Below are 21,580 nucleotides of genomic sequence, written 5' to 3'. Positions count from 1 at the left end.
TCTTCATTTTACGCCAAATGAAGTAAAATGAAGTAAACAATTTAACAATTTGTTATCCATTACGTTTACAATTAAACACTGATCAATAATAATAGAAACTAACATTCCCAAAATATTAAATCCCATTTTCATTCGTCAATCTTTCATGTCGCTTATCTACTTATTCGATATTTCAATTTTTACGATATTAATTAAAAAATGTAACAAATTTTAATCTACCATTGTAATTATGGATTAAATTGTAAATTACTCATTTACAATCAAAAGTAGATTAGTAATAACAAAAGTATTAATGAATAAATTTTAACGCTTCGATCTGCAAATTTAGATCTATGAGAGCACCGAGCGCGATTCGGTCGGGCACACCATTAAACGGATCCGTAGTGGGAAGCGGTGCCGCAACGCCGACGTACGCTGCCTCGACTTCCGGTCAATTCGAGGGCGCCCTCCTGAAGAATCGTAACCTTGGACAAGATATTCTGCCGAGTCCAGGGCAGCCTAAACGTACAGAAAGCCTCTACGTCGCTCCCGGACGCGGTTCGACCGCATCCGGTGGCGGAGGCGGTGGCGGAGGTGGCATGTCGAAGGTGAGTCTTCTTTCTTTCGTACTTACCATCCACCACATAGATATTACATTCGCATATTCTTATGTCTCTTTACTTGTCACGCGACATCGATGTCCTTGCACTTGCGTCACGAGACCTCGAAAAGGAGCTGCGAGCTTTTTGGATCTGAACTTCACACGCTAATTTATACCTTTGTTTCTTTATTTCTGTGTAACATATCCTGTTTAATCCGTTATTCGAATTGAAATTTGGAATACGTGATAAACAAAAAATTTTGTATTTCTTCGAAGTAAATTTGCATTAAATTCTAACGTTTTATTGTATAATTTTTAATCTAAATATATGAATTACGTTATCTTCTTCATTTGTGGTTGTTCAAATTAAGATATATGAAGTATTCCTTTTACATATCTTCTCGGATGTAGTGTCTCGTTATATATAATTCAATGATCCGGAATACGTTTCACGTGTTGTCCGCATCCTTCCGAGTATCATGAATGTTAAATCAAGGAAGATCCATATAGATTCGCTACTCCTTTTTTCATAGGCTTTCCCTTTAGTGCATTATTTAGGCCTTTGTCACGAGTCTATCCACCGAGATTCTCCGGGGATTATATTTCTTCGACAAACGTTCGAGGAAGTTCCTTTCGGGAAAGCCGCGACGCGGAAAAAAAGGAAAATTTGTAAAAAGTTCGGGAAATAGTTTCAACGTATTAAAATCGGTTTCGTTTTAAAAGTACGCTCGACCGCAACGATTTTTCGACGAAATGCAACGAGACGCTTTTCCAAGAGTGTCGTTCAAAAATACCACCGGATGTTAAACAAGATAACAATCGTTCGCTGTTACTCGTTCATTCACGCTTCCCGCGAGAACATTAAGAATTTATAGCTAACTATCTCGCAACGAGAGAGAAAGAGAGAGAGAGTTTTCTCATGAAAGGAAATACCTTCGGGACGACGTAATCGTTTAGATGAGCCTCTAGAACGAGAACAAGTAAAAGGAACCAGAGTAGAATTTCGCTAGCCTCGTAGCACGATTTCATATCGAGTTCTCCGATTTATTAAAGTTTATTACTTCTCTTCTATAACGCCATTGCACTTTCGATTCTTACTTTTCAATTTTATATATACCATTATAATATATTCACTCTGCCTGCTCATTAGACGCATCGTACGATCTTTCTCTGCTCAATCTCTAGCGACCGTAATGATCGTATCCTTCTTTCTTTTCTCGCATCTTAATTCCCGCTCTATAGTTTACATATAGTCATTAGTTAGCGAACGTAATTGAAGTAAGCACTCCGAATTTTTTTACTTCTCTCCACGATCAAACTACTCGTTCGTCTCGTTAATCAACTTTCTCTACCACGAACCGAACAACGATTTCTATACATATAGTTGGAGAAAATGGTTCGAAGCAACGGTCGCCATTTTTATACGAACGTCAAGCATTAACGTTCATCGATAGCTTTTACTCTTCGACCTTAACGCTTTTTAATTCGCCTTTGTATAATTCACCTTTGTATAATTCACCTAAAGATTATCTCCTCCCTCGAGTCAGAGTACATTAATTCACGATTATTAATCACGACCTTAACCCCGAATAACACACCCATGGATTTGTCCATCCTCGCCCAGGTGACGGGTCTCTTTATCTGTACCTTTTCTTCTCTGTCGATTTGTTTGTCTGTGTAACTGTGTGGCATTTTGTGCTGTGTTCTGTGCATGCCATCCCAGGACGCAGGCCGGACGGTCCCCGCCTTCGCCGCAACGTCGAAGGGCCGCGCAACCCTATGAGTATAAGTATTATAAATAAAATATGTACACACACACACACTGCGATAGAACCAAACGCGAGTCGCGTCGCGTTTTATAACGAATGAGTCGAGACCAGTTTAAAGAGGGGCGGCGTTCGTGACTAGATCCTGGATTCCTGACGAGAACAAGCGAGAAGGGGCTGCTCGAGGGCAGGAAAGGGGGGTGGGTCTGCCTCCTCCGATTCTATCGGAGAGAAAGTGTGGCCTGCGACAAATGATTATGTAACGAAGAATTAATTTAAGGGTTAAGATCAAGATATACCGATGGATCGTTTTTACGATTACCCTTACACGGTCCACGAATTAATTCGTAGCCTGTATGTTGTTCAGTGTGATACTGTGTTTAGTGTTCGTTATAGAATGTAATGTTACCCGTAGGGCGTATAACACGTTGTGTTCTAACTTATGGCCACATAACAACAGCTAGTGTGACTAAAATACATGCTTCTTCGCGGAAAAACGAAGCTAATATCAAGGGCAAAGAACTTTGCAGAATCTTTGCTTAAGAATCTAGGGTCTATTCACGACAAGAACCGCGCGCAACCAACAATTTCTCGAGCTTCAACAGTGCAACAACGTTTAAATACATTCCAACCTCCATCGACCAATAATTATTAATACCCAAGTACATTCCAAAGTATCATACGTTCCAAAATGCGTGTTTCACGCGATTGCTCGTTGTTGGACGAATAATCGTTGAATTTTGTTAACGTGGTCTAGAGGAGAATGGCCTAGCCGCTTCTCTAAACTCTAAGGCTTTCGCTCAGTCGTATCGTCAACGTTTTGATCGATCAAACACATTCGTTGGATGTTTGAACGGACTCGACTCGTTTGGTGCACGTGGTATTGTACATGGTTTAGCGAACGGGTATCTTACAGTTTACACGGGCATCCTGAGCGACGTGTTAACGGGAACAGAGACCGGAACCGTTGTTTGGTATGCGTCGAAAAAGAAAATATTTTCAGACCGACCATTTAGTCTCAACGATCGCGTGTGTGCCAGACAGGGGCATTAGGGTAAGGTTATAGCAAGAACGATTCTGGATGTTCTCCTTTGAACGATAAAATACTGTTAGGGGATAACATATAATCGGGAAGTATCCTTATGCAACGAGGATCGTTATGAAACATAAAAAAGGTCGGCACAGAAAAACGTTGATGTAAGAAATTACAAAACATAAAAATAACCCACCGTCGGTTTGTTCTACCGAATAACTCGAAGTAAACAATCTATCATGAAAACAAAGTTGTCGTGAGTCACTGATGACTACGCCATGGGTTGAACGTATTTCTTTGTCATAAAAGACCTTGGTGCAAATTGAAAGGTGTTTGCTGTACAAAAATTCTATTTGTATGACTTCTTTCGCGCATAAGTCATCACCGTGCTATATGGTCGCTCTTCATAGCCTTACCCTAACACTGGCAAATCTTGAAATTCTCAAGGTGTGAATTAGCAAAGAACTCGTACCTGGTCGTAGATTGTTACTAGCTATTATGTAGGTAATTCGCATTCGTGATTGACAGCCACTTAACCCTTTCAACCTCTGGTACATAATAATTTCTTTTCTTTCGTTTTTTTATGGTTTCGGTTAAAGGATGTAAGATTTCTGAGAGATGAAAAGAAGCTCAAAAGCTGAACGCACAGATAAAAAGGTTTCTTCATGGATTCGGTGTAAAATAGTATTATCGAGGCTGAAAGGGTTAAATCGAATTTGGGCATTGAACGAAGCGGACAACGTTCTTTCCGCCTTCTTGTCAGAGACAGAAGTTATTTTTCTATGAGAAGCACAATAGATGTAGTAGAATGGATGAACGAATATTTGCGAGAGTTCTGTCAGGCGATGCAGACGACCTGTGCTCGATTTGTCGATATTGCGATTCGTTCGACTACATAGCTTGTAGGGGAGAGCAACAAGATGATGAAAATTTGTCGAAAATCGAGGTGCTTAGTAGACTGTTCGTTCCGACGTAAAAATTCTAGCGGAAAAAAAAGAGAAAAGAAAAACGCAATATCGAACAATGGTACAGAAGTACAGACCCGGATGCAAAGATATTTACGTCGTTAACGTTTCCAAAAAGGAAAACAGAAAAAAGACTCGTTTTAATTCCACACACTTTCGTTCGAGTGATCGAACGAAAGCCAAACTACTCGACCGATAATTCAAAACACAACCGTTTAATTAATTCTCTTCCTTTTTTTTCTTTCAATCTATTTCAATCGTCTTTCCTTTTTTTTCTCATTAAATCCAAACATCGAATACTTTTCCACTGAATGATCGATTGATCGCGATTGAATGTCGAACGATCGAAAACCGAGCATGCACTTACACACGCACGCAAATGATTCCAACTCATTCAACATGGTGTTACGTCCATTAAATAAGCAAAGTAACGTGTATGATGTTACGTCCATTAATTAAGCAATTCAAGGAATTCGAAAGGTAAGGTTCGCGCGGTGTGGAGGCGGGGACCGGTTTTTTTACAATTCTTCCATTCTACTTGACCGTGCGTTTCTTTTCCTTTTAACAAGCTTCGTACCTCTTTTTCGATTCCTCTCTGTCTCAACAAGACCCTATGTACTTTCTACCTCAAATTCTACGATCTGTCTCTCATCCGTCATTGTCGGATGTTAATTGTACTGTCTCGAATGCATTCCCCGACCCTTACCGACGGAAGTTACAGTCCCCCTTGTCCACGTTTCACGTTTACTTGGCGACGATTACCAGAAAAAAATCTTTTTTTACCCTCCACCTCCACGCCGCTTGTTTTCTCCTATTTTTTGATCAGAAACATTATTTTTCTAACGCATGCTTCTATGACGTAGCGTCACTCTGTAAAGTTTATGATATATTGTACTAGTTCTACAAGATGGGATATATATACACACATATATATATATACATACACATATACACACATGTTATATATACATATATATTTCGTAGATATAAGTAAGAGAAAATATGTAGTGTGAGATAATTATTTAGGTAATAAATACTGTACGAATGGAAGACGATGATAACCCTTTCGAGATCGTAGGATTACCGACGGACGAAAGGAGAGATATTTTAGTGGAAATTGTGTAATAACTGTTCTTAAATTTCCTCTTTAAGATGTAAAATGGAACTTGTGTCTAAAAAAAATCAAGTTTGGTGATATAATGGGAGATTCTGAGAAAGATAGATATTTTGAAGATTTAACTCTTTGACAGTATAATATTATAAAATAACAAAGAATTCAGAATGAACGGTTTAGAAAAGAATTATTTCTTTATCGTGAAGATTTCTTGCATTTTTGGTATTAAATACAAACAAAAACGTTACTTCAACTTTTCCTGGGAAATAAATATTGATAATTAACTAAATATAAACAACTATTAACCAATATCGATAATTACTTAATGAATGAAATTTATATCACTTACTATATTTGATACCAAAGTCTTTCTCCTGTTAAATTTTAAAAGGATTAATATTTACATTGACCGTGTATTTGTTCCTTTTAAGTTACTTTTTAAGTTACTATTCTAAAATATCTCGAACGGGTTGATCTTTGTTATTCAACAGGCACAAATGTCGGTACCAAATGTGCATTATGAATACGTAAATTTAATTCTCGACGTACCTCTGAATACACATACTATTCCTCTCGTCGAATTAGAACGACGCAAGGAAGTATAATTTTGTGCATTAGGTACGACCCTAAAAACATTAACGCGTATATGTATACACGCACACGAACACAAACACACGCGTAATAAATATATCAGGATTCTCTATTTTATTCACGGTTTTTCACAGTACAATTACGAAACGCTTTTTGTGCGCCACGTTGAATTCCTTAAAAGTACGACGCTAGCCTACGACGAACGAAAGAATAAAACAATACTTTTTGATGACGTTTAAAGCTTACTTATTTCGATAAAATATAACCACCGATAACAAACATTGAATTTTAAATGCGTCACGTTGCTCAAGGTTGTACACACTCGAAGTAATTAAGAATTTCTACGAAAATTTCTAACCCTTTCTATACGCGAACGAGATCAATGGCAAGTTTTTTACATGGAAAAAGATGGAAACTCGTTAAAGGCTTATTTCGAACGAAACTTTTTTACGAGAATTTCTCCATTCAACGTGGTTGCAATTGTACCTCAACAATGGTCGTGCCTAAAGAAACGAAAACTAAATAAACCAACGTAAAAGAGAAAAGGGGGAAGGAGGAAAAGATTATAACCTGAGATACAATCGAATGAAACCTGGAACCTTAGCGCAAAACGAGAATAATCTAGACGACGAAGCTCGGTTGGAATTGAACCTCCCCAAGTTCCTTGACCTTTCAAACACTATTTTTTATGCGAAATATCGAGCACCACCGTGGGTGTATCGTGAAGCTAACGTCGGGGTTGTTCAAGTGCCAAGTTATTCGAAAGTGTCTTTTCACGAGAATCTGAGATGCAACATAATCCTATTGGGTACAGCACAAACGTTGAAATTTGATCATTATCTCGTACATAGTAAGCTCTCGTACGCGTAACAAAGTGTTATGACGTGTTACACGTCGAACTATTTAAGAGTTATCTATTTCTTTAATAAATAATAATATTCTTCTTTAAAAAATAATTGATTTGTGTAAATATTTCTTAACAAAAAGAAACAATATGAAGTATTTAAAAAATATTTTTTGATATATTTGCACGAAGAATTCTAAGATGTTCAAATTGCGTTTGTGATTTACTCTGTAAAACGGTAGATACGATTTCTAAAGACACTGACCGTGGCATATAACCGGGATTTCACGTATTTTAATATAAAGACAATTCATAGTGTTGTATTAGAGGAGAACAACGTAGTAGGAGAGTCCTTAGAGGAAAGCAGATCGATAAGCGAGAATAACCAATGCACACACGCAACGATGTACTTCCAGGTTACATTTCGAGGAACGAGTTTACCGATATAGAGATATATTGGGATGAAACCTTGCTAATTACACAACGATATTACAAATGTTGGTTCGATGTATTGAATGTATTTATGTATATGATGTAAAAGCTGTTATTGGCCGACAGATTAAAACATGTCGATTAGGAGGATATCTAGTATTTAAAATTTTGAAAAACCTCGAACGTTCCTTGACCTCTTGCTTGCGTGAATTACAGATATCCCGATGAACTCGGATGCACATCGTCGTTTCTTATTATTTTGCAGAAAACACTGATTTCTTTATACCAATTTCGTTATATTTACGAGTAGAATGAGCGGAAAAATTCGATATCGTTTCGTCATCGTGGTAAACAGTAACCTTGAAATTAAATCGAAATGACAAAGCCTTGAAATATCTTGCTTCACGATGCCGCTAATACAAATTGTTCAAGAATTCGGCAAAAGAAAAATCTCGTGTATTTTGTATAACGAAATATGCTGGTTTAATTGGACTTTAGAGTCGTGCCAAGAAACGCGTACATCGAATACATGCAACAAGATGTCCGCACTCGTCGAGACAATATATATTGGCGTGAAAACAACGGATGATATTTTCGTAACTATGTTCGGAGGAGCAGTAGGCACTTTTGAAAGTTATCTTCAGAGCCTCGTTATATCTGCCGTGTAGGCTGTATTCTGTTCTATATGAGTCACCATTCTATAAGACGAAACTGGTTTGCAAAACTGGAAATAAAGATTTTCTTAATTAACTCGAAAGATCGATTAAATTTGCCATCGAACGCGATTAATGTAGGATTAAATCGTAAACTGTATAACTGTAAAACGAGCTTCCTGAAATATTTATAAGGTCAACATGTGTTTCGACCTGAATTACACGACGCGAACGAGAAATTTGCAATGCAGAAACTCGTGGCCGCAAAGCCTCTAGAAAACTAGGTGTTTGCACTTTTACGATCAGTTTCCTCTCAATTGAATTTCGTCTATGTTATCGAATCGTTGAGTCAATGATCCCGATAGATTAATTGTTTGTTAATTACATAGAGTATCTACGTACTGTTTATCAGAACATGAATACGAGCCACCGGATATTCATTGCTCGTAAAACGTTGTATTTTCACACGCTAGAAAAAAGCGGAGAAGAAAAAAATTCTGCATACTATGCTTGTCATAAGAAGAAACTATTTTAGAATAAGAAAAATATAGAGTTGCTACAATGATTACCTTGTACGCTGATACGTCATTGGTCAGGAGACCACGGCAATGAAATGCATTTGCAATGCGCGTTATCGCCTCAATTAACAAAGCTAATTATTGTTGCACCATGGCCACCAGGATTAAAATTCCATAATGAATTGACTGAAAAACAAGTGGTCTAACGCGATAACTTGGTCAATATGAATGTGTAATGATGTTATTGAATTCAGAAAATATCATATATTTTTCTGAACGAAATAAAAAAATAACATCCTGTTTGGAAGGAAAACATGATGACTATTCCAAGAAAAAAAGAGTAATATATTAATTTATGTAAACTGTTGTTGACAAATAATGTGTACTAAACAGCATTGCTGTTATTCTGTTTGCTTGACAAATAGTCAATATAGATCTTTGGATGTTTCATAAAATGATATAAACGACTACAACGAGACGCAATAAGGAAACAAGAAAGCAAATAAAGTGGGCCGAGCCCCATCTTGGCGTGAGAAGACGGGGCGTAGAATTCTCGAAAATTTCGCCTTCGACGAATTTATTCGCATGCCAGCTACATGAATCAGACAGCAAATTGCGAGTTCGACTTTATTTGCGTAACAATATTTCCGGTCGTGTTTCGCCCGTGAACAACCCTACGCAATTTTCTTCGTCCCTGCGTTATACCTCTTCTTTTTTCTCATTTTTCCTGTTTCATGATAAGCGTTTATTCCTGACCTGACGAATGATATATTTTTTAAACGCCGTATTTATTGCTCAAAGCTACATTTGCTCCAAAATTTAAAAAAATTTAGTGGTTAGTTGACTTGCGAAAGCGCCACAAATGACGTCTTCCAAATTAATATTAGTTTCTCTCTATTTAAAATCTAAATTGAAAAACTTTCCTATTACCGTTTCCTCGTTTTCTACAAAAATGAATACGCAATCGTTCAGGGTCCGAAAAGAACGAAATTAAACGTGGATGTACTATCAGAAATAACGAGACGAAACTACGATTATTTTTCTGCGAGAGTAATCAGTATATCTAGGTGAACATAACCTCCGCAATTCCACCCACAAGTTTTTTCAGAGCAAATAAAAATCGATTCGACGAAAATAAATGATAGATTCCGTAAATTGTAAGAATCCAAGTTCAATGTTGAAACAAAAGCAAACAGTTCCTTGCGTGGTCAGGAGCGAAGAAGCGGCCCTCTGGCTTCATCGTTGGATAGATCAACATCCGGCCTAGAACGGAGCTCGACTAAAAATACCGATCAATAACTATCGCTCGATACGATGCACGATGCGAAAAAGCGACAATTCCGAGTGTGACTCCAAAATAAAGTTAACGGGGAGGACTGTTCGACGACAGGGTGTCATAAATCAACGAGCAGCGAATCGACAAGGCTCTGGCATCCGTTGTCGATTCACAGCCGTGAGCGTCGCGACGTGCTGTTCGTCGATGCTATTTCGACGTGAAAATAGTGGGGCGTCTCTCTATTTCGGTCGAACAAGCCAGGGCCGTTCAGTCTGCGGCCTGGCTTCCTCACCAGGAGGCTGCAGGTCCGAATTTTCCATTTTCATCGTTGTGAACTAAAAGAAGCGCTTATCAAGAACATCTGGAAAGAGAAAAGCGCCACGGAGTCCGGGCAGATCGCTGTAAAAGAAGCTTGTTCGAGATCCCTTGTTGTGAGAAACTGAATCGAAATGTTCAGATAGAGCCGGTAGAAGGTAGAACAACGGTATTGACCGGTGCTTCGGACGAATTCGAGCTGTCGGCTCTCGACCGTGAACTTTAGAGACTTTGGAAAGAAAGGAAGTTCGAGGCAAAGATGTTGTGGTCGGAACCCGACGAGGAGGAAGAGGCGCTATTATGCAGCCCCGCTCTGATGGCCAGGAGGGCCTCCGAGTCATGGATCGTCGCGCCTCCAGTGGAGGTATGAACAGAGGCAAAAAAAACGTCCCAAATTCTGTCAATCTGTCTTCAGTGACGATGAACCCCTCTCATAAGCTAGTGTTATCTTAGGAGGACCATATCGAAGTTGAACTTGACCTCTTTCAATTGAATTCATCGACGGCCAGCTTCAATTCAAATCGTTGTAATTACGATTGAAAACCAAAAGCGGAAAACCTAATAAACGATTTAAAAACTAATTTTATAGATCGTCATAACATTACATATATCTTTGGTTATTTACAAAATTTCGCTCAATTATCTATTCTTAGAAAGCTTACATCCTTGGTTCTTCAGATATTTACTGATTGCAGCTAAGTGACATTAAAATTAAAACATTAACAAAAATCATCATAACAACAATCAAAAAATGTCATCTTTTTCAATGAAAATGTGTGCTGTTCAATCGTTAATACGTAAAACTATCGATATATAAAAAGGAATAATACTCTTTCGAGGTAGTACGATATTAGAAAAAATACTTATGAATAAATAGCTTTACACATTGATAATCTTAATTACAATGATTTGCATTTAAATTTGAATTCGATGCAGAATTTACGATTAATACGGTTTTTCATGTTTGAAAGATATCAAACATTTTAAATTCAGCAAGAATTGTGTTAATAGATAAGAAATGATTGTCCATAGAGATTGCTACGGTGCAAATCGTTCGATAAGCCGGGCTTGATATCGCGAATAGTGAGACCGGGGGATGAAAGATAGCAAAGACGAGTCGCGACCGAGAGTGCATCGAGAATGAAAGCCGGGCTTTTCTTCTCAGATATCACGCGACACTATCGTTGCAATTTATAGTACGCTCGAGAGACAGTTTTAAACCCTCGGAACAGGATCTCGATGAACCGTAGCGACAGATACGACAACGAAATAAGACGAATTATTCTGATTGAGGCTAATTAATGACATCGAAGAAAATTATCGCCGAAGGAAGCAGGGGCGCCGGTCTAATTTTACGCTTGCTAAAACGCGGAAAACTTGGACTCACGTAACATTATGACCGTTATAAAACAACGTTTGGTTATTAATTTAAATTCCAAATTCAACTTGAGAAAAAAATAGATTTGAATTTTTAATTTAGATAGTAACTGAGTTTTTTCATTTCTTTATGGTGGGTTGCGTTAAATTGATATGAATATCAAAGCAGTAATTACTTGAAGGCAAATGTTTATGTAACATATTGATAAAAAAATAAGGCTATGAAGCATAGTTAAATAGATAATTTTCACTAAATAGACTATTTTGTTATCAGCCTTCCTTTTCTTTTTCTTTTTCTTATGTAAATGAGATAAAATTCGGTGCCGAAGGTCAACGCATCACGTTCACTGGGATTAGAATTCCTGGCCTTTACACCGTTATTACGTACGATTACGAGCGACATTGCACGTTTTGGAACTGGTCCAAGAATTCTTTGTCTTTCTCCCTTTGCCGTCCTGTATCCTCTGCTTCTTCAAAATGTGTAACTAATGAACACGTAAACGTCCCCGATGCTCGACGACGCGCCAAACAAATTGAAGCCATTCCTGAAACGGGTCGCTACGACCTTACAACCGTTATAACCAACGAACCTTCACCTTAACCATTATTATCAGTTCAGACGCGAGAATAAATTATTCCTTCGTCGTTTTTCAACATTAGATAAGAACTTCGAGTATCATTAATTGCGATTATTTGCGATCACAGATTTATGATATCTCTAACAACAAAAATATAATTTCCCATGTAATTCTCGCGAAGTATCGACAAACCTGATCGTGAACACTAGTTGAATTTTCACAGAGATTTTAATTGCCGAATTCCTGATCAGACAAATCTTTAAGGCAGTTTATTTAAAAGCTCTTTTATCAGTATGATGCGCGTTTACGCTATACGTACATCCATAGAAATGAAAGTTTACATCTTTACATGATCGATCGTGTTCAAGAGCCACCTCTCTCTCTTTGTTTCTCGTTTCCTTTTTTCGTGCAGGCGATGCCCGCGGCGGCGGCGGCAGTATCCCTTCAACGAAAGAAATCACTGCCGGATGTGGCTCAACCTATTCAGTTGACAGCAACGGCACCGCTATCCAGGGAGGAAGTCAGTGTCCTGAGCAGCATGAGGAGAGAGGAGATCCGCAGGCAGATCGACGAGAGTGAAAGACTCAGGGCCAATCCCTTGCTATACTTGGTCAGTCCTCAGGTTAAAGTGAGTATCCCTATTGTTCTTTCCGACAATTCAATTGTTACCAAATTCAAATGCAAATTTGAATTTTTAATTCTTATTTGTAATTTTCAATTTTGTTATTTTTAAAACTTAATTTTAATTTTTAATTTCTAATTTTTAATTTTCAATTTTAAATTCAAATCAAGGCTATAAATTTTAAATTAAAAATTCAAGTTTCTAGTAAACATATAAAACGCCAACACTTTTTTCTCCATGCGAGGCATAAAAATACAATTCAATACTAATCTTACGCGTAGTTTGCATTGTAATATATAATTACATGGGAAACCAATTACATATGTAAACGCATTACGTCGGAGCATCGTTTGATAATATCGTCTTAAGTGGTTAGCATTATAATAAGTTTAATATGAACGTCAAAGCTTTAATTAAACCATTGTCGTGCTGCCTTCTCCATGTGCGCCAAATTTATCTACACCTTCGCGGCTTTTTAAAATTTCATGAATGAATCGATAGGATCAGCAACCAAACTTTTGTTATAGATAAAAATGAAGATCGCAGGTGGGGAACGTGATAAGTAACATTTCTCGTCTTCTTCAACGAAAGCGAACTTATTAAAATATATAAATGCGACGAAATAAATGACACTCTCGATAACTCGCGATTACAAGATTGCGTAGACGATGCATAGAACCGCGTAGAATGTAGAATTATGTACTCATAATACAATCGGGTGACACGACCTTGGAAAAAATTAAAGAGGGGAGACAACCTCACGCTCGAATTGACGACGCAAAAACGTTCGCTTCTTATCGGGTATTTCCAAGAGTAGGTCGCACGAGTATTGATGCGCAAATATGAATGTTTAATCAAATCATTTTGAATATCCGCTTTCTCTAGAACATCCTTTGAATTGTAATTGTCTCATGAAGTTTCATACGTGCGACGAACGATCAATCAATCACCTTTTAATCTTATATATTAATCTTTTCATAATAAATTTATTTCTCGACAAGATCTATTTTATACCAAATAAATTGAAATGAATATACTTTGATCGGTTATAATGAAAGCAATCTGCTTTGATAAATTAGTCTCTTTTCGCTCATAAAATGTTTATTTGTATCTGTTAATCACGAGCGTCACGCAGCTTATAATATATTCTAACAGCATACGAAACGAAACTACTCTTCCTTACATACATTTGCATGTTTCAGTCGTAAATTTCGGATTCACTTTTTGCATCATTTACATTCGAACACAACGTTACTGAGTATTACGAATTTTCTGTCAGTTCTTTTCTGAAGGTTTTCTTGCGAAAGACTAGAATTGTGCTACATGTCCTGTAACTTATTTGACATCAATTTTTACTTACTAGTGGTTCCTATTATCTCTGTCGAATGAACATATAAAGCTTCATTAATTCTATTCCCTAATTTATATTAGGAATCCTATTAGCGGTAGTTCCGTAAAAGGACAAATCACTAATAAATAATTCAGAGATCCGTAAACGAAACTGGTTTTTTATTCGAACGAAAATTTGCAGGACTGGTTCTCCCGGCAACAGCTGGTGATGCTGGTGCTGTTCATCAACATATCCTTAGCCCTGATGTTCTTCAAGCTGCTGACGTAGCAGCCAGCCGATGATTGGGTTCACGGGCTCGTGGTGGACGTGACCTGAGACCCGGGCGTGTCACGACGCCCCGAGTCGTCACCGATTACCAGGATTAAAACGATAAAGAAGAGGGCGCGACCCAGTGCTCTCGAGACAAAATCACGAAAAAAACCGCTGAAAACGGCTTTCGAGCGATCCAACTCGGTCCCACGGTGGTAAGGTCGGACAAAGGGAACGTTGGACCTCGAGGATTCGCGTGGAACAGTAACAAGAAGAAGGAACTTGCAAGATGAGAATTTTTTCAAGTATCTCAACGCGTTCTTGCGAGGAGACTGAAGAGAGAAATTGACGAATCGCTGTCGAAACTATAGCATTTGGGGTAGTGTCAGAATCACTCTCGACTCGATTCAATTTTGCGGAAGGATTTCCGGCGAGGATTCATGGGAAACTAGGATTATCGACGGATGATGAAAGAGAGAAGAGCCGCTCGTTGTTTCTTAGACAGGGTACCAAAGTCGCCGAGGTACCCTGGCGCCTGTATCATACATATTTTTACACCGAATATTTTAATAATAATAATATTAATATTTGTACGAGCTGGTCGTGTCCCGATGGTGCGAGCGACCACGCTCTAAACACGATGCGCACACACGAATCTCTCTACACTTTTCCTGTTCTTTCTCGACGATCGACTCGAGCGTGGACACCGGAACGACTTTTATACAAAGAAGCTATAGAGCAGCTAGAGTAGCGTGAAACAATTTTGTCCTGTAGAGATTCTCGAAAAAGAGAAACCCGCAGACGATCGAACATATTTTTCCAAACGTTATGCCAATCGATCGTGGGGACACTTTGGAAGTTTCACAATGTAGATTTGCGGTGGTAGGGAAAAGAGCGCGAGAGGACTAAAAAGCAATGAAGGAATTAGAATTTCTATACAATTGTTACAATTTCTACGAATTTGATAGACGAACGGAGTTGTACGTTGTTGTACGGTTAACGTTACGATGTATTCATGTGTTATCGATGTGTCCATGTAATTATATGGGTGTTATGTGGATATCGATATAATTGTAATCGTGCAAAATCCTACGGGAGATCACTTCGTTTGCGGAGTCTTTACGTGTAGTCTTGCCTTTCACGTGGAAATTGTATATAAAACACTTTTGTCCGATTTTTATATACGCGTTAGAATCGAGTCACGTGTCGTCTATACATGATCGTTGATATGCGGTCGGAATCTCTTGTCTCGATCGAAAATTGTACAAGGAAAGGAATAAAAATATGAACTTCGAATCATGGCAATAGAAGTCACGATGATATGTTGGTTATCCTTGGATGCGGTATAACTGTATTTACATGACAAAAAAAAAAAAAAAAAAAGGAAAAAGAAGTAATTCGGTAATGTGATGTGTTAGATGGATAAAAAGATCTATTTAGAAAAATAAATAAACGTTACTCTTGTTATCACCAGTCGGTTGAGAATCAGATAGAAGTTATTTATGATCGAGAAACGTTTCGATAATCAATTTTTTTTCTAGGTGCGTACGGTTCAAAAGTTAACCTGGGCATCATTTGTATTTCTCCGATGAATATTTAAGAGCGTGCACAACTTTGCAATGAATATAATGCAATTGATATATGCATAAATTCATCGATAAAACGAATGTGACGTCGTTTTGGTGATTCGCAACGTTCGATAGATTAACGGAGTTTTTACAAGGAAAATTACTTGTATACATTTTTGAGCCGTTTCCCTCTGGAATCCTCTTTAATAGAACAAAATAAATGAATAAATGATACGATGAAAAAATTGTCTTTGTGCGATGTAAACGTACGTCGACTTTTTTCACGCGGTGGCACGGAGATCGAGTTAAAAATCTCGAGTTCATGTCGCGATCGAGAATCAATCTCCCTGCGCTCGAGTGATCGCATTTTTTCTAGCCTCAGGCATAGCTTGTATATCTAGATGAATTTGTAAATAAAAGAGAAGAGCATTATAGATTGCGATCGTCACAGTTAATCGTCTAAAATCCTCTTGGCTCGCGCCCCTTCGACGCGTCGTATGTTCGAAGCTAGACGGGCGACTAACAAACCGTTTCGAAGCTATTTTTCCAAAAAAGAAAAGACTCGCTATTTTCATCCTACGCTAATTAATATACATATATATTTTCCTCTTTGTACCTACACGCTAGCACTTTTACGTACCATCTCGAATACTTAAATCGACGGCAAATGTTAGGATGAAAATAGAAAAAACGCTCATGCGCGTGATGAATTTTGTGCGAATCGAAAGGTACACGATGCCCGTGCCATCTTGTTTCTCCTCTCGACCAAATCGATGGAGAAAATCTTTTTGAAAATTATGTTAGTTTAAAGAATGAATCATGGGTCAAAAATCTGAGACATCGATTCGAAATGAGGTGATAAGTCGAAACGATGAAAGGAAACTAGATCGACGGGCATCTTAGAAACGAAATAATACAATTTTTATGAATTATGAACAGATCGAAGATGTTTTTTGTTACGAAGATCGTTCGTATAAGTAATTTAAACTATTGTGCTGCGACGGCCTGTTCGCTGTCACGAAACATGTATTGTATATATATATATATATATTGCGACTATATACATATATATGACTCGATTAATTAGTACCGCAGAGAGCAGCTCTAAAATTTGATAAACGAATCTGAGAGTGAGAGAGTGAGAGAGTAAGAGAGAAAGAGAGAGTGTATGTACGAGTATGAAAGAGAATATGTAAAAGAAAAAGAGAGCGCAAGCGGAAAATGATCGAGAAAATTTGTCAGAGAAAGAGATGGATATTTGTAGGAGCCGAACCTAACCTATGCGCGTTAATCATTAATCATTTGCATCACAGCAACCATATCGCAAATCAAAGGCAAAATTTCGTAAGAATTAGATGTATATCGTTCGAGACGAAACGCGGGAAAATATGAAAATTGTTTTCGTCATTTGATTGCTATATCGAGAAGAAATCTACGAAGAAACGACCATATGTATATTTTACTTGTTATCTCTTGATATATCGACAGTTAGCATATCTCGTTATTATTGTATATTATTATTATTACTATCATTATTATTATTGTCGCTATTATTAATTATTGTCATGAATTATTATTACTATTATTGTCATCATGATTACCATTCTGTCAATGGCTACATTGAAAATGTGAAAACGAGCCACGGGCGTGAAAGGAATTTTGGTACCTTACCACATACGCGATTCAAAAGGAGAAAAAAAAATGAAAAAAGCAACTCAAGGGCCCACTGTCATTGTCCATTTGCGAGAAAGCAGTGATTCAATAAACTTGTATCATAACGTACCAACAGACTAATATTTTCGTATACTATACGTTTAATGACAAAACTCGATAGAGCATTAATTACAACGCGGCATCGAAACCGCGAATAAGAAACATGTTTCACGGTTCCCTGCCTCGCTTGTAATCACATAACCCCCCTCTTCCTAGCCTTGCATTTGTGGTCGCTTTCCGGCTACAAAGTAACGCGAGACTCGTGAATAATTAAGTCGCAATTAAAACGCGGCACACATTGAAAAAACCTTTGAATACTTCGAACACGTCGCACGTTAGATAGGTACTCGAATGTGTGTCGGGACTACAGAAACACGTTTCGGTAAAGTTCAAACAGCCTAACGTTCCCCGAGTCGATTTATGGTTCTCTCGAGATATACGTGGTTATTGTTCTTTTTCTTTTCTCCATACTCTGTCAGAATGCATTCTCTGCTCGATTTACTTCAAAAACTCAATGATTACGATCGCGAGATACTGAGAGAACGCAAACGAGCCGCTTCCGTATGAAGTTTTTGCCTCGTTTATCGTATCTAGCATCTCGCCGAGATAAAAAGATAACAGTAATGAGCGATCTCTCGTGCAACCTTTTGCGTGCATCACGTCAGTCTAGTCACGTGTTTCGCCTGACCTCACACTATGATGTATCGTCCGCTATCGATGTCATTCTAGCTTACGGGCATGCAAGTGTTAGGATAAAACGTGACCGAATATGATACTGATGGAACCTCATTGTTTCATAGCGACGATCACACAGGTTTCGACAATTCAGGCGCTTTCTAGATAATGAACAAATGATTAACCTTCGAAAATGCATTCGAAATATTTTTGTGTTTCGTCTCGAAGGTCTCTCGGTCTCGTACACAGAAATAACAAATATTATTCCGCTTGAAAACGTGACAGATCAGCGATGTATGGATCGCATCGATTTGTCTGTGCACTCACATAGGAGCACGTGTGTAATGAGGCTGATCATCCTTACCTTATCTCGATGACCGATTCACGTTGAATTACACGCTCGATAAGACAATCACGGCCGATCGAGGAAAAAAGTACTAATTTTAAACGATGAATAATCCCGCGTTCAACGGACAAGTGGTTAATTCGTCATTGACGTGCTGTGACGTATCGACCGATTGTCTACCATCGATAAGCTTTCCTTCGTAATGTTCTTTCTTGTTACGAAGGTTCCTCGGTTCCGTGTTCCTCGAAGTATCAAGCACGCGGTGTCGCATGCACATGCGCGCGAGTTGCCTAAAATATTTTGAATGCCCAAATATAGAATGCTATATGTATATCGTTGTTCTCTGTAGCTCATGACGGGATTAGATAAAGTCTATTGCGCATTATTATACGAGAGTACGAATGCGGCACGTTCGTTATCAGCGTCTTAATCGTCGCTTTATTTTATCGGTTACAGTGGCGGGATATTCGAGAAAGTAAATATTTTCATTCTTATCAGAATCACGATCTACCTTATGCTTCATTTTCTTAACGAATATATTTTTTTTACCTTCTTGTACTGGTATAAGTATACCTTTCTTTTTATTATATATATATATTTAATTTTATTTATATATATATTTAATTTTATATATGTATTTAATTTTTTTCGTTTACTATTGGATCCTTTTCTGCTGTTCGCTACATCGATCGTTAGGAAAGAAGTTACTCGTTGCAAATGCACGAGCATACGTATAACAAGTTACCAGCCGGTTTCTTCTTTTTTCGTGACAGTATCGGTTTTGACACGCTTCTTATCTCTTATCTTCGCTTTCCTCGTTATGTTTGCTACCGTGGAAATGTCCGCGTGTCGTCGACACTGAAGCGAAAAACGATAAAAGAAACGGCCGATAACCCAGAGCAGAGGAATAGAACGTCGATTCTTACCGTCACTCAGCGGCGTAGAAATCAGCATGAATATCCGGGAAACGTTCCTCAGATCCTTGAAACGCTAATTCGTATCATTTACTTTAACAAATTCTACTTTCTCGAGAATATCAACGAAGTTGGTAAAAATTTATATTTAAATTTCGAAATGATACATTCGTCACGTTGCATCAGGGATCTAAAGACAAACGTTGAATTAAATATTTTTGTTTCGTCTACCGTATCCTTCGATCGTAGCTTCTCTTTAGCAAAGTATACGTCTTATAACTGCGAATATTAATTTCTCGTTCGCGTAATCTGAACTTATATAATCATCTACGAGCGATAACATGAACCTACCGCATGCTGGTCTTTGATTACAGACATTTGTCAAACCTGACAAACTAACATATTCACACAATTCTTCTCTATTGATAATGTGCAAATTAATTGGTCTAACCAGAGCAAAAATTCGCGTACGATTCTATTCAATTTGTTATAACTATCAGAAATATTGGGTAACTTTAATAACGTTCACGTGATCTCAACTTTTCCATGATTCTAGGTTACGAATGCTAATGAACGTAATAAAAAATAACGCGTAGAACGTAAAGATCGTAAAAACAGAAATCATATTCGAATTTTAGGTCAAGAGAGAAAATTTCGATTAGGGCGACTCGATTGACGAGACCAATCTCGTAACGAACTAATGATTCGAACGAGGATCCTGATTCAGCAATTCAATTGATTCGCTGACTTCATTTTATGTCGTTCTATAGACTTCCTGGTCGTATCTTTTCTACAATGTTTTCGTCCTCGACACGTTGCCTCGAACATCATACATATAAAATATTACACCTACGAATCTCTCGAAAGACGAATTGATCAACTTTCTATTTTCTCAACTCTATTACTCAACATACGTTCATCTATCGCATAATGTGAACAATCATAAATACCATGGTAAATTAAAAAAAAAACATAATTTAAAACCGATATTTTTAAACTACATCTTAAACTACATTTTTGTACTACATCTTATCATTTCCATTGATTAGTATGGCTTTTGTTTAAAAAATACTCTGAGATAATCTAGAAAGTGCAACGTTTCCTAGTCCGTTGACTGCTGCCAAGGGTTGAACAAAGATGTGAACGATAAAAAATATTCGATATTCATTATGCAACAGCCTAATAACGAGGTTGGGGCTGCGCCCTCTTCGCCGGTTACGCCTTTGCTAGTGGAACGGGACGTCCGTAGCATGTAACATATAATACGAAGTACGCACGACGTGCACGTGCGTGAGCTGACCTCGCTCTGGCCACGCACCTCCCGCATGGCTCTCCAGCGATTCGCGTGCTACGGAGTCTAACAAGAGACCTTCGTACGAGAGAGACGTGAAAACCGCGCGTGTGTCGCGCACACGTATAAAGATCTGCGAGTTCGTCGCGCGCCTCGTTCCTCTTCTCTTTAGCTGATGTAGAAAATCATCTTTCCCCTTCTACTTCTACTTCTACTTCTACTTCTCCATCGTTCCATCGGTCATCGCAAGTAATACTCTCGATCCTTTCTCCCGTCGATCCGCTCGTCCGTTCGACGCCTTCGAATGATTCACGTGTTACGGCTTCTTTTTCGTGTTTATAAAATAGTTTCTTTCCCACTTTTCATCCCCTCTCCCCGGCCCACCCTCCTCCTATCCCTCGTCTTTCAGTAATTGCATTATTATTCGTTATGACGGGAAACTGTTGCACGATCATGTACATGAAATACTACATCTCTCTTCTAGGTTTCTAGGGAATGGAATATAGGTTGATCAGATTACTGGACCGGATGTTTATTCGTCCATGCGAGGTTCCGTTCGTTTGTTTACTTTTTGCGATGGAATAGAGATTTTTTGAATGTTATTTGATATTTTTCGAAGCGAGGAGAAAAATATTATGGGATTTTTATTAAATTTAAAAAATGTTGCACGAGTCATAATTAAAATTATAAACATTAACTTTTACACTTTTAACTTTTAAAACTTTGAATATTTAGAGAGGAACTTTAGCATAGGATTGAAGCGAGGAATCTTGTATATCAACAACGATTCTTTCGTATTTACCTTAAAT

At 38.0% G+C, this 21,580-nt stretch overlaps 2 protein-coding genes and 1 long non-coding RNA gene across 3 annotated transcripts in view; 2 read left to right on the top strand and 1 right to left on the bottom strand.

Annotated features, from left to right (window-relative positions):
* Positions 1 to 749, top strand: part of LOC126863578 (junctophilin-1-like) — a 39,154-nt gene extending 38,405 nt beyond the window's left edge. Inside the window, 1 exon segment of the mRNA XM_050613844.1 lies at positions 329 to 749. Within this exon segment, the coding sequence (XP_050469801.1) occupies positions 329 to 749 (421 nt within the window).
* LOC126864245 (uncharacterized) lies at positions 440 to 16,266 on the top strand. Its single transcript, XM_050615388.1, has 4 exons — positions 440 to 587; positions 2,304 to 10,451; positions 12,455 to 12,670; positions 14,196 to 16,266. The coding sequence occupies exons 2-4, from the start codon at positions 10,347 to 10,349 to the stop codon at positions 14,280 to 14,282; spliced, it is 408 nt and encodes a 135-aa protein (XP_050471345.1). The 5' UTR covers positions 440 to 587; positions 2,304 to 10,346; the 3' UTR covers positions 14,283 to 16,266.
* On the bottom strand, positions 15,629 to 20,376 carry LOC126864248 (uncharacterized). The gene is made up of 2 exons (XR_007689104.1): positions 19,493 to 20,376; positions 15,629 to 19,424 (listed from the first exon to the last, which is right to left on the bottom strand). It is a non-coding gene; the product is annotated as an uncharacterized LOC126864248 (long non-coding RNA).
* Between the last annotated feature and the right edge of the window lie 1,204 nt (positions 20,377 to 21,580).

Source organism: Bombus huntii, chromosome 3 (assembly GCF_024542735.1).
Source record: "Bombus huntii isolate Logan2020A chromosome 3, iyBomHunt1.1, whole genome shotgun sequence".
Taxonomy (NCBI): domain Eukaryota; kingdom Metazoa; phylum Arthropoda; class Insecta; order Hymenoptera; family Apidae; genus Bombus; species Bombus huntii.
The sequence above is the reverse complement of the archived record's forward strand: the minus strand, read 5'-3'. Positions and strand labels throughout refer to the sequence as shown.

Bases quoted from the DNA above. Each gene is read 5' to 3' on its own strand.
- LOC126864245 (XM_050615388.1), top strand. From the start codon at position 10,347: ATGTTGTGGTCGGAACCCGACGAGGAGGAAGAGGCGCTATTATGCAGC. The intron at 10,452-12,454 runs GTATGAACAGAG...TTTTTCGTGCAG, and splicing joins TCGTCGCGCCTCCAGTGGAG to GCGATGCCCGCGGCGGCGGC. The intron at 12,671-14,195 runs GTGAGTATCCCT...GAAAATTTGCAG, and splicing joins TGGTCAGTCCTCAGGTTAAA to GACTGGTTCTCCCGGCAACA.